This window comes from Pistacia vera, unplaced genomic scaffold (assembly GCF_008641045.1).
Source record: "Pistacia vera cultivar Batoury unplaced genomic scaffold, PisVer_v2 Contig36, whole genome shotgun sequence".
NCBI classification, from domain to species: domain Eukaryota; kingdom Viridiplantae; phylum Streptophyta; class Magnoliopsida; order Sapindales; family Anacardiaceae; genus Pistacia; species Pistacia vera.
In genome coordinates, this window is record NW_022196179.1 from 477497 (window position 1) to 490816 (window position 13320).

General features: G+C 43.2%; 1 protein-coding gene across 1 annotated transcript; it reads right to left on the reverse strand.

The window, feature by feature from the left end:
• Window positions 1–9597: 9597 nt before the first annotated feature.
• LOC116139840 (putative disease resistance protein At3g14460) lies at window positions 9598–13215 on the reverse strand. Its single transcript, XM_031425488.1, has 4 exons — window positions 10805–13215; window positions 10462–10645; window positions 9975–10354; window positions 9598–9895 (listed from the first exon to the last, which is right to left on the reverse strand). The coding sequence occupies exon 1, from the start codon at window positions 13213–13215 to the stop codon at window positions 10870–10872; it is 2346 nt and encodes a 781-aa protein (XP_031281348.1). The 3' UTR covers window positions 9598–9895; window positions 9975–10354; window positions 10462–10645; window positions 10805–10869.
• Window positions 13216–13320: the final 105 nt, after the last annotated feature.

The following is a 13320-nucleotide window of genomic DNA, read 5'->3' on the forward strand; positions in this document are numbered from 1 at the left end:
CCATGATCAGTTGAAAGATTCCGATGGTGGATGTTGACTTAGACCAAGGTTTGTTATTTTGATTGATTGATTAATTTGAATTGTTGTTTTCCCGAAATTGTTTCTGTTTAACTCAAAACCCCCCCATACTGGTTCACATAACATTAAATTCGGCTAGACACTCTCCGTGGGAATGATCCCTACTCAAACTACTATATGTATTTTTAGGGTTTTAATTTTGGGTGCTTACGACAGCACGCCATCGTTATCATCGAGACAATGGACATCACACCGATGAATGCCGAGCTCTCAAGGAGACAATCGAAAACCTTATCAAGCAGGGGCATTTCAAAGAGTATGTTGATGACTCTGCTCCCGCAAGGGAGAAAAATCAGGAGGAACCGGGAAAGAAGCGTCGTGATCGTAAAGGTATTTGTAGCGTGGGAGTAATCTTTGAAGGACTGCACCTCGCGAGAAATTCACGAGGTGCCCAGGAAAGGTATGCTCGCAAAGTCTATCACGACCCCATCAGTGTGATGAACACGACGCGGCAACCACCAAAGGTTCGCAGAGAGGAGGAAATCACCTTCTCCGAAAAGGACGCAGTCCGATTACATCATCCCCATGATGACGCTCTCATAATCACGCCCCAAATAGGACGCTTCAACGTCCACAGAATGTTGGTGGACAACGGAAGTGCTGTGAACATCCTGTTCCAGACAACTTTCGAGAGAATGAATTTGGACGAGGCCGACCTGAAGCCCACCTCGATCCCCCTATATGGTTTTACAGGGGACCATCTAACCCCCAAAGGAAGGATCTCGCTTCCAGTCATGCTGGGTGACTCTAACGAGGTGACCAAAATAACTAAATTCTTAATAGTGGATTGCTCATTCGCTTTTAATGGTATGGTGCGACCTCTACTGAGAAACTTCAAGGCGGTCACTTCAATATACCATCTCAAGATGAAGTTCCCCACCCAGACGGGGATAGAGGAAGTAAGTGGATCTTAGTGCGTTATGTAAGGGTAGTGCAGATGGCGTGCAAAGGGAAAGATATCTCACGCGACATTCCTAGATAGGTAATGGCGATCAGTCGGATCGAATCGCAGCCCAGCCCAGACTGACCGAGGATAATATGGATCCTCGTATTTAGGAATACCCTTCCAGTGGGCCAATTGAGGATCTATCTGAGGTATTGGTCGACCAGAGCAAGCCGAGCAGAGTGTTGAGGATTAGGAGCAATCTCAACCCCCAGCTTCGCCACCAAACTGACCAGCTTCCTTAGAGAGAATATCGATGTGTTCGCATGGTCGCATGCAGATATGGTTGGGATCAGCCCGAATGTTATTTGCCATGCCTTGAACATCGACAGTGAAGCCAAGTCGGTTTGCCATAAGAGAAGAGCGATGGATCTGGAGTGATATGCTGCCTTGAAACTTGAGGTAGATAAGCTCATTCGGAATGGATCAATTCAAGAAGCGCTCTATCCGAGTTGGGTTGCCAACCTGGTTCTAGTAAAGAAGCCCAACGACAAGTGGCGGACTTGTGTTGACTTCACCGACCTCAACAAAGCATGCCCTAGGATCGACCAGCTCGTGGATGCCACTTCTGGGCACGAGCTACTGAGTTTTATGGACGCGTACTCTGGATACAATCAAATTCTGATGTACGTGCCAGACGAAGAGCATACATTCTTTGTTACAGATCGAGGGCTATATTACTACAAGGTTATGCCCTTGGGCCTCAAGAATGCCGACGTAACTTACTAGCGGTTGGTTAATCGAATGTTCTCTGAGCAGATCGGGAAGTCGATGGAGGTCTATGTAGATGATATACTGGTCAAGTTGCATGTCGCTTTAGATCACATAGCGCATCTCGCTGAGATGTTCAACATCCTCCAAAAATACAGAATGAAGCTAAACTCTCTCAAGTGCTCATTCGGAGTGTCATCAGGAAAATTCCTGGGATACATGGTTAACCACAGGGGAATAGAGATCAACCCCGAGAAAATCTAAGCTCTCTTCGATATGAAAAGCTCGACCACCAAGAAGCAGGTTATGAGCCTCAATGGGCGAATTGCGGCACTAAGTTGCTTCATATCGAGAGCAACAGACCGTTGCTTGCCATTCTTCAATGTGCTAAGGGCCAACAAGAAATTTGAGTGGACTCTCAATGCGAACAGACATTCCAGAGCATTAAAGAACACCTCGGAAAGCCACATCTTCTGTCCAAACCTCTCCCACAAGAGATCCTTCTCCTATACCTGTCCGTCTCTTAGTTTGCAGTCAGTATAGCTTTAGTTCGGGAAGAGAACATGGTCCAATGGCCAGTGTATTATGTGAGCAAATGTCTATTGGATGCTGAGATGCGGTATTTGGAAATGGAGCGATTAACTTATGCCTTACTGATCGTTTCCCGAAAGTTACGACCTTACTTCTACGCCCATACGATTCATGTAATGATCAATTACCTACTTATGCAGGTCCTCCAGAAACTAGAGGCATCGGGTAAATTGTTTAAATGGGCTATGGAATTAAGTCAGTTCGATCTGAAGTACAGACCGAAAGTAACCATCAAAGGGCAGGCCATTGCCGACTTCATATCATAATTCTCATATCCCCCGACGAATAAGTCAAAGTAACAGCCCAGCAAAGCCATTCAGGAAACTGCCTAAAATCTATCAACCTAGAGCCTTTACATCAATGGATCATCAAACAGAAAGAGGGTCAAGGCAAGTCTTCTCCTTCTGAGTCCCGAAGGGCCTCATATTCATGGCATCCTCCGGTTTAGGTTCAAAGCGACCAATAATGAGGCTGAATATGAAGCTCTGCTCGCTAGGTTGCGGTTGGCCTGAAAAATGGGCTCGACCATGATCAGCATCTACAGTGACTCCATGCTGGTTGTCAACCAGATTTTGGGGGAGTACCAGGCCAAGGAAGAAAATATGATCAGCTATCTGAAGAAAGCTAAGGCCGCACTCAAGCTGTTCAAGCACTTCACGATCACACAGATTCCTAGAGATAGCAATTCTGTGGTAGATGCCTTGGCAAAGATAATCTTGTCGCTAGACTCAGACACACTGGAAAGCATTCCTGTTCGGTTCATAGAGGCCCTTAGTGTCAGCTTAACTTAACAGGCCGTGAATACTGTAAAATCAGTTTCCTGGATGACCTCCATCATTCAGTATCTCGGAGACGGGTCCTTGCCCAACGATAAGGTCAAGGCAAGGATCCTGCGAACAAGAGCTGCTCGTTACACACTTATCGGAGACCAGTTATACAGGTGAGGGTTTAGCGCCCCTCTCCTCCGATGTGTAACCAGCGAAGAAGCATACTACATCATGAGGGAGATACATGAAGGGATCTGGGGTAATCACACAGTCGCACGATCTCTCGCCAACAAAGTTGTTCGTCAAGGGTATTATTAGCCCATAATCCAAGAAGATACCTACAACTTTGTTAAAAAGTGTGACAAGTGCCAGCGGTTCGCGAACATATTGTGAACTCCTTCCCACCAGCTGATAACCATGACCAACCCCTGGCCATTCTCCATGTGGGGAATTGATCTCATTGGTCATATGCCAGTTGGTAAAGGGAGAGTCAAATATGCAGTGGTCGCGGTAGACTACTTCATCAAGTGGGTTGAAGCAGAGCCATTAGCCGCAATCACCATCAAAAAGCTCAAGAACTTCGTCTTCAAGAACATTGTATGCCGCTACGGGATTCCTCATACCCTCATCTCAGATAATGGCAAACAGTTCGACAATGAGGAGTTCAAGCAGTTTTATGATGAGTTGGGTATCCATAAAAAGTTTGCCTCTGTCGCAAGACCACAAGCGAATGCTCAAGTTGAAGTTGTCAACAAAACCATCAAGCACACTCTGAAGGTCAAACTTGGCACAGCCAAGGGGAATTGGGTTGACGACCTCCTCGAAGTCCTATGGGCATATAGGACAACTCCGAGAACCTCTACCTCAAAAACCCTTTTTTCGCTAGCATATGGCTGCAAAGCGATAATCCTTGTGGAGGTAAAGACAAGTTCACTTCGGAGGGACCTGTTCAACGAAGCTGACAATGAAGCGCTTATGCACGCAAGTCTAGACCTAATTGAAGAACATCGTAGCAAGGCTCAGCTAAGGATAGCAGCCTATCAGAAACGCAGAAAAAGTTCTTCGACTCTACGGTCAGAAGAAGAGACTTCTAGGTCGGCGACCTTGTCTTGAAGGAAGTTCTTCTTGGTACTAAGGAACCAAGTGCGGGAGTTTTGAGACCAAATTGGGAAGGTCCATACCGCATCGTCAAAGTGATAAGACCGGGGACTTACCATCTCAAAAGGATGAATGGTTCCGTAGTGCCGCGAGCTTGGAATGCTAAACATCTGCGACCATATTATCAATAATTCTGAACTCAATTTTTCCTTATAAAGATTTTACCTTTAAGTCTTTATGAATAACAAGTGTACAATTCTGTAATTCTGTTTGTTTGTAATTATTATCTTCCCATGTGTATAATTTTGTTCGCATAAACTGGTTCCATTATAATTGTAAAACAGTTAGAGTGTGACCTCATATGTAACAGTACGAAAATTGTAAATATTCATAACGGATTAAGAAAGCCTTGTCTTTATTCATAAAAGGAATACAAAAAGTAAGCATGGGAAAGGCAATACAAAAGTAAAGGCAATCAATGGCCTTCATCCCTAATTCCTAGAGGCGCGACCTCGTCATCCCCAGGCTGATCGCCAATCACATGGCCAGCTGCAGGCTCCTCGGGGACATACCCCGAATGCTCCCCTTGGTCAAGTCCTCGGGTGGCCTCCGCTGTATCCTCATCGTCGAGTCGCGCCATGGATCTAAGGATTTCCTAGTATTCCTCCAGGAGGTCGGACATATTCATTTCGGGATTCTTCGGCCGTAGGGCATAGATGGACTGAATTGCTCATTAAGCGGCCTTCGACTTGATCTTCGCCCCTTGACGCTATATCTCTTCAGTTAGCGAAGCGACTCTTCCCTGACTAGCTTGCAGCTCGGCCTCAAGTGCCCGTTTTTGCTTTTCGGTGGCCTCCCATAGCTCGCCCCTCTCCCGCTCTGCTCGCAAGGCCCGCTCAGAGGTCGTTTTTAGCTCTTGGTCTTTCTCGCTAGCCTCCTTAGGGAGTGTAGCCACTGTCCTCTGAAGCTCTTTCATCTCCTCTCCATGCTTCTCTAGCTCGGCTTTCTAGAAGTCCATCGTGCGAAGAGCAGTGTTCCTCTCATTCAGATACTGGTTCACCGAAGCAGTGGATAAGTCTTTCTCTGCTTTAGTGGCTTCCAAGTCCCGTTTGAGCCGAGTGTTCTCCTCTCTCAACGCGACCATCCCTTCGATGGCTCCTAGCTGGACCTTTTGTAGGGACAGTTACATGGAGAGCAAGACGTGTGAACAAAAGAAATAACAAGTTAGTTTCTTTGCTACTGAAAAGAAGCAAAGTCCTCGCCGAGGATAGCTCGTCTTACCTTGCTCAGGTACTGAATGGATGTGGACATTAGGTCCACATAATCGGAAGCCACGAACTCGTCAAAAGCCTTCGCGAGCTCCCACTCCAGTAGGGTAAAAACCACCGGCTATAGATGGTCCGAAAGTTATCCCATTGAATCAAGCATAGGAGTGTCCGTGCCCGTGCCTCCATCAGGAGTCGTGCCACCCGCCGGTTCCCTACCCGGTTTCCTCCCAGGGTTTGCGACCTCGCTTTGCCTTGTTCGCGGTGCTGGTCGCACCCCTAGTAGGCCTTCCCGAGCAGAATGCTTGGTAGGCCTGCGACCTCCTGGGCTGAACGCCCAGGTCCTCCGGTTCGGACTCTGATTCTTCGGTCTGAATTTGTCGCCTCTTCTTGGGCCGTTGAGCCGTCGTCTTCTGCCTCGAGCGAACATCCAAGGGCTGGAGAGCGCCCGCAAGTCGGATTGGAGCACCAGTCTATGCCCTTCCGGCGGGGGGACCGGTGGGAGCACCTCCAGTCAGTCCAGTGGCCCCCACTCTAGGGAAGGTGAAATGCCTCGGTCATGGTGATCTGGACACCTTTGGAGGCATGATCGCTGCATGTGAACGTCGTTAGCAAAATAGTTCACTGCACGCACAATCAAAAAATAAACCAAGGTTGCGAAGCTTACTCGGTGGGGGCTCTAGGGTCGCTTCCGAGTTAAAGAAGCAATATTTCCGCAAGTTTGCAGTTGTCACGAGCAACCTAGCGTCACGACTTTCTTCGAGCAAAAAGCCGAAGGCAATAATCCTGTCCGGATCCACGAGGAGCTCTAAACTGGTCATTTTGTTAACTGCAAAAACCAAAAGAGTTCGCAAAGCGATAAAAAAGGAAAACCTACTTGGATCCTAGAAATAGCAAAGGCCGTCGTAACGAAAGAAAAAGAACTTCGTCTCATACGCCCCTGCATTGCTTGGGTAACTATGTATTCCTGCTCCAATGGTGGTTCGCCTGGAAAGGTAGTAGGAATCTTTGTCCTTACTCTTTTTCAGGATATACGAGCAACCGAGCTCTAGCGCGGTTAGCTCGCCTAGTCCATTTTCATAGCATGCGATGTACATGGCCACGGCTATCATGTACGCGTTCGGTGTGAGCTACAAGTGTGCGGTCCCGAAATGGTCGAGGATCGACTTGACAAAGGGGTGGAAAGAGATTAACCCCCCACTCTTGAAAATGTCCTTGGAGATCGCAGCTAGCCCTCGTGGTGGATTCTGAGCTGTGCGTGTCCTATCTCGGAAGACCTCCATGCTGATAGCGTATTGGTTTATTACCCTTTGAAGCTCTTCGTCAGTAAGCACCGACAGGATCTCTTAAGGGGACCTGCAGGAACATCTTGCGCAGATGAACTGGTCATTTCCTCAGCTCTGGTTGTTGGGGGGTCCATTCTACTGCAGTTTGCAAAAGTGACAAACAGGGAATCGTTCAGTCCTCGTACACTATTCTGTATGATGACGTGGAAGAAAACAATAAATATTTCCTCCCTTAAACCCTAGAAAAACCCTAACAGAATACTTTTAGAGCCACCATTAATGGCTTAATCCCAAAGAGAATATTTCATCTTCGGTCAACTACCAACGGACTATCGTCGCATGACGACTACCAAAAACAACAATAAAAGTAGCAGAGGGACAATCCTTACCTCCTGAAATGAGAAGATTAATCCTTCTGCTTCGAATATCAAGTGCGCACCGGTTTGAAAGGCAAAGAATCAGAGTTCATGAAAATCTCTTGCTCTCTCTGAGAAGATGAATATTGTGACATTGCCTGAAGTGAACTTGGGTTTTATAGTGAAGGAAAAGGTACTTTGGTTTCCCAAAGTCAAACGACGTTTGGGTGGAAAACGCATCTGATCGTTGGTCGCGACTAGTGAAGAAAAGTGACCATCACGCCTCAAGAAACCAAACCATCATTCTTTTTCGTTGAAAAACTCAAGCGACGGCACGTTCTCCCTCCTCCACATTAAATGCTCCCACGTCCACATTTAATGCTCTGATAGAGAATGTTGTTTCAGCATGGCTCGCATTTAATGCGCATGGCTGGCGCTTATTGCTCATAAGGCACGTCTGTCAGAATAGAAGGTATTTCATTAAATGCACCTACAACAAAAGCGCAACGGAAAACATTTGAAGAGGTCGTTGTGAAAAACACTCTTCGTCTTGTCAGTCGCGGAGTGACGTGACCCCTCGACCTCAACGGACGTTAGTTGCAAAGCAATGTGGTTCTTTGTTCTTAACAAAACTTGCTAAGTGTAATCAGGTCACGGGATTCAGTCCAGGTCGGCATCATCGTTATGGTACTAAATACAATCTAAAGTCTGGTCGCTGACCTTACAGCAAAGGTTGTTTTAGGCTGCCTGTGTTGAAATAGGTTCTCGACCTCTCTGTATGCAGGTCGAGTCAACCATCGCCTCTTCGAACGCATCAAATCAAGGCATAATTATGTAGTTTCCAAGGTTCGATCCTCAAACCTTAAAAACTAGGAGACTTCTGTTATGCCTGAAAAAGTAGGGCTGACGCAGAGCCTGATCAGCGTAAATGGTCAGGGCCTAGGCAGATCCTACAACCATTCAAACGCAGCCACGTCACATGCTGGCGTGAGTAGCATGCTCCTGCCAGTGTAATGGGTGCGCGCCAGACTGACGAAAGGCTGGAGGCCGTCCACGTGTCCAACCCCTACACTAAACGAGGAAATCACTCGAGTGGGTGAGCAACAGGATGCAAAGAAGGGTTTGCATGGTATCTGCCCCCTTTTTACGGATTCAGTAATCATTACTCCAATTCATCCCACTATAAATAGAGAGCTTCTCTCCCGTTTGTGGGATTTGCTCATTTTACTCTGTATTAGCTAATTTCTCTCTATAATAGCTCATTCTCTCTTTTGTAATCACTTGCGAGTCAGCTCGCTGAGCGCGACCTGACCTTCCATATTAATACAATATCAGTGGATGTAGGAGTCGCTTGCTTAAGCGTTCGAACCACTTTAAAACATTGTTTCTTCACCTATTACTCATTTCACTACCCCCATTCGCATGTGTCTTCTGGGCTAGCTCAGCATTTCACACGTTCGTTTAGTCGGTGTCAAAATCACAAATCAACAAGTAGATTTTCAGGGTTGTCTTAAATTTACTCGTTAATCTTTTCCATCAATATCAATCTTTCGCTTAGTAATTTTCATTATAATATTTTAAAATTTTAACCTTTGTTATCATGACCGAACTATAGTCTCTCCCTCATAACATGAACCAATCATTCATATTAACCACGAATTTTGAATCATTTTTTTGGTATCCTATTTGAATTGAATAACAAAATATCTGTTGGTTTACTTATTGTGATCATTATTCTGAAAATTAATCTGAATTAAATAAGATTTTTTCTATTGAAATGAAAGGGGGGGGGGGGGGGGGGGGGGGGAGTGGTTTTGTTTCTATTATCTCATTCTATTCAACTCAAAACATTTTTCCAATTCTATTCAATGAAAACAATTACCTTTCACTCCTTCTAATACGAAAATTAATCTACCTAAGACCACCACCGCCTGCGAACAACCATCGACGGCTAGAATGACACACGACCAACCAGATTTGGCAAGTCGTGCGCCAATCTTATCATTTTTTGTTAGATCCACTACGATTTGGCTAGATCCAGGCATTAACGCCCAATCTACTAGCCATTGACGATAGCCAGATTTTGGCATTTTGTTGAGCACCAGATTTTGGCCATTAATGATAGCCAGATTGCCATTGACGACGACTGGATTTTGACCGTTGACGACAACTAGATTTTGTGGGGTGTTTTAGTTAATTTTTAAAGTTTTATTGTGAGGGGTGTTTAGCTAAATTAACAAATGTAAGGGGTTAAAAATAATCTAAATATTTTCAGAAAATGTTTTCTAAAAATGTATCAAAGAACTATTCAACATTTTAGCCAACTTTAATATAATTTTCAGATATTATACCAAACACATTCTTAGAATCCTATTCTATTCGATTTAATCCAACTCAACTCAACTCAACTCAACTTAAAATAGTTTTTCAGAATAACATTTTTCGAATAACCTACCAAACATGCCCAAATTACTCTCGAACTTCATCCAAAATCAAGAATTTAGATTGACTGAAACTTGTAAAGTAACACCAAGAGTGGAAAATACAGAAAGTTGAAATCTACTGTTGGTTAATAATAAATAGTGTTGGGTTAATTGGGCTCTAAGTCTTTGTTGTGAAGCCCAATTTCAGATGAAGCATCCACCTACAAGGCTACAACTATTACAAGAAGCATTTTATCTTTAGTGTTCTGATATGAGATTCCTGTGGATGACAAGCTCAGAGAAGCCACTTGATTCAACTTGGTTCCCTGCATTTGTTTTCATCCTGAAGCTTGTGGAGTTTAGCTCTACCTGTTCCCCTGGACTGAAACAACTTTAAGTATGTGTCTGATGTGTTTATGTATATAAAATTGAAAAATATCGAACTTTCATGGATACCTATATGAATACTTCATTTTCGAGCCTCCTCCAAGTCTGGATTCAGAATTTCGGATAGTCTACTTGCTTCCCACAGTGAAAGAACAAATAACCAAACAAAGAGCATCCAAGCTTACTTCTTTCACGGACAAATTGCATTCAAGGTTATCATCAATGAAGAACCTTCACTTCTCAAGGTTTATGAAAGAGGGATATTGAAGGTTCATTCAAACAAAGTACAACTACAACAAGGTTAATTTTTCTTTATCACACTAGCAGGGAGGATAAAGAATTGTATCTACAATAATGGACTTACTTTATGTCAAAAGCAAACTAGAGCTTCATCTGTCACATTTCAATATGGTTTCTCTGCAATCACTTCTTCTTCCATAATATTTTATCTGCAAAAGATGTTCATATCTGTTATTATGAGTTTTTATTGAGCTGAGAATTAGTATGAAGTATTTAAACATGAACCTGTACAATTTGAAGTCTACAAAATGCAAACCTGAAGAATTTTCAACATCTATCATGAAAGAACAATTGCTTATAAGTTCTGGTAGAAAGAAAGATTTCTTGAAATGGAGAATCAATTTCTGATTGCCTGACCTCCAAATAGAGTCTGTATGCTGCCTTGCTTATCTTCTTGTAATTATTCAATTAGTTCAATTTTTAGGACCGCCAGCAACGATCTAAATAATTAAATGAAAAACATTACAGTCAGAAGTTGATACACTTTCAACTCAAGTGAAGACGTATATATTACCAAAGATTAAACAAGGATTAAAAATTGAAGAATTTAAAATGTATGATAAAATGTACAAATATGCAGGGGCTACAAGTTGACAAACCTGAGATATAAGGATGGACTGAGGTATTCTGTGAATCCATCTACATTTCTGAACCAAAAGAGAGCTCATTCTCTCTCCTGTGGATCATAGATAAATTTTCCATCTATCTTAACATCTGGGATGTGTGCTACCTTGGACCATTCTTTTCCTTTATTTCTTCCGAAATGTTTCTTCAACAAAGGACAATCCAAAATGTACAACTTCAAAAGTGAGGATGGCAAGCCTGCCTTGGGAAAGGATTTAAGATTTGGACATTGACTGATTGACAACTCTTGAAGAGAGGTGAGATTTTGAAAACCATTTGAGGAAAGGTATTTCAGTTTTGGGAATTCTTCAATGGTGAGTACAACTAGAGAGGAAGGCAATATTGTTCCCATCTCCTCCTGTGGGAAAGACACAGCATTTGGACATCCGGTAATATGAAGCCCTCCAAGAGATGTAAGCTTATGCAACCCCCACTCAACCAAAGGCTGGTAAATATTGAGATTATCTACTGCAAGGTTTTCAATATTTGTAGGAAAACCATCTGATGGAAAGGCCATAATACTTGGGCATTTACTTATCTGTAATTCTTGAAGAGAGTTGAGCATTTCCAAGCTGCCAGGCAGGGCTTTGAGATTCTCACAGTTGAAGATTGAAACTGTTAAATTACTATTAGGAAACCCTCCTTCTGGAAAGGAAACAAGACCTGGACAATCAGTAATTAAAAGTCTATGAAGACGAATAAGATTGTGTAGGCCCTCAGGAAAGGATTTAAGATTTTCACATTTTTGGATCTCAAATCTTTCAAGAGACATGTTATTATAAAACATCTCTGCTACTGACTCTAGTTTTGGACAATCATGAATTTTTAGTTCAAGAAGTGCCTTAGGCAACTGGCCTGACGATGACAAGGTCTTCAATTCCAAACAATGAAAAATTTCAATGCATTCAAATGCAGCAGGTAATTGACCTCTTGATGATAAGGTTGTGAGCTTTGAGCAACCCCAAAGTTCAAGGTACTCGAGTGTAGTAGGTAACTGGCCTGTTGATGATATGCTTGTAAGAGATGGACAGCTACAAATATACATGAACTTAAGAGATGAACCGGTATTCATTCCTGAAGAAGAAGCTGCCGAAGAAGAAGAAGAAGAAGAAGTATCTTGATCTCTGTCATCAAACAAGCACCGCAGATTCTGACAATCTCTTGCCGAAATGCTACATAGAGATGAAGGTAGATAGCCTGTTACTATGAATTTTAGAGAATGGCAACTTTTAACTGTTAATGTCTCAAGACATGGATTATTATGATTCATTTCCGGAGGTAAGGATGCCAAAGCATGACAATTTTCAATCTCAAGTTTTCTTAGGACAGAAAGAAACCTGATCTCTGGAAACAAAACTAAGGATCTGCAGTTTTCAATGCATAGATGTCTCAGAGAGGTGAGGCTGTGAAACCCTTGTATTGGCTTCTGAAGACAAATCTCATTTTGCCAGAAGTGCATGAGCTCGTCACAGTTGACTATCTTTAGATGCTCTACATTCTGAAACCCTTGCCTTAACCAAAACCCTTTCCTCAACCAATTTCCAAACTCAGAAACATTTCTAAGAGTCATGGATTTCAGCGAGTTAGAGTCAGTTGGGCTATTGCAGACCATACCTTTGCATACATCTATCTCTAATTTAGAAAGCAGTGGAAAGCCAGAGCATGAAACCACCAACTGCTCACAGTTATTGATCACAAGTTTCTCCAACAAAGGCAGATGATTAGGCAATGCTCCGGATAGTTTGGGACACCTTCGAAGTGTAAGTTCACGGAGGCAAGGGAATCTTTTCACATTCTCATTTCCTTCGCTAGTTTCCCAATACTCGCATTCTTGCAATCCCTCAAACACCAGAGTCTCTAGTGATTGAAATGGTTTTGAGCAACATTTCCCGTAAAATTCGGAACCTATACTTTTCAAGCTTGTCATCCCTCTAATGATAAGGGCTTTCAGGGAGCTCAGAAGCCCAAGTGACGGTAATGATAAACATCTTGTGCATCCGTCTAATCTCAGGAGCGCCATATTAGAAAATGATGGATCTCCTAACCAAGATGGAAATCCTGTGCCACCATAGCATGAGATTTCAAGCTTTTTCAAATTTCTATGAGGTTGTAGCATTTTAAGCACATTTTTTTCTTCCACTTCATTTCTTGACTCAGGAAAAGAATATCCCCATTGTAAGAACAATCCGTCAATGTCTTTTTTATTACTTAATATGGCCCCTCCTGCATCATGTGAGCTGGTCTCATTCTCTAACCCTGAAATATAAAGTTCTCCACGCAGAAATTTTAAGTTCTTCAAATCTTTTACACTTGATCCTGTTTCTTTGCCTACAACAAAATCAGACAACGTTCGGAGACATTTCAATTCTCCCATTCTCAATGGCATTGCTTTTAAATTCACTTTATATATGTCAAGATGGCGTAGATTGACCAAATCTCCGATGTTAGAAGGCAGTTTCATGAGGTGACGACAATCCGTCAGTATCAAAGT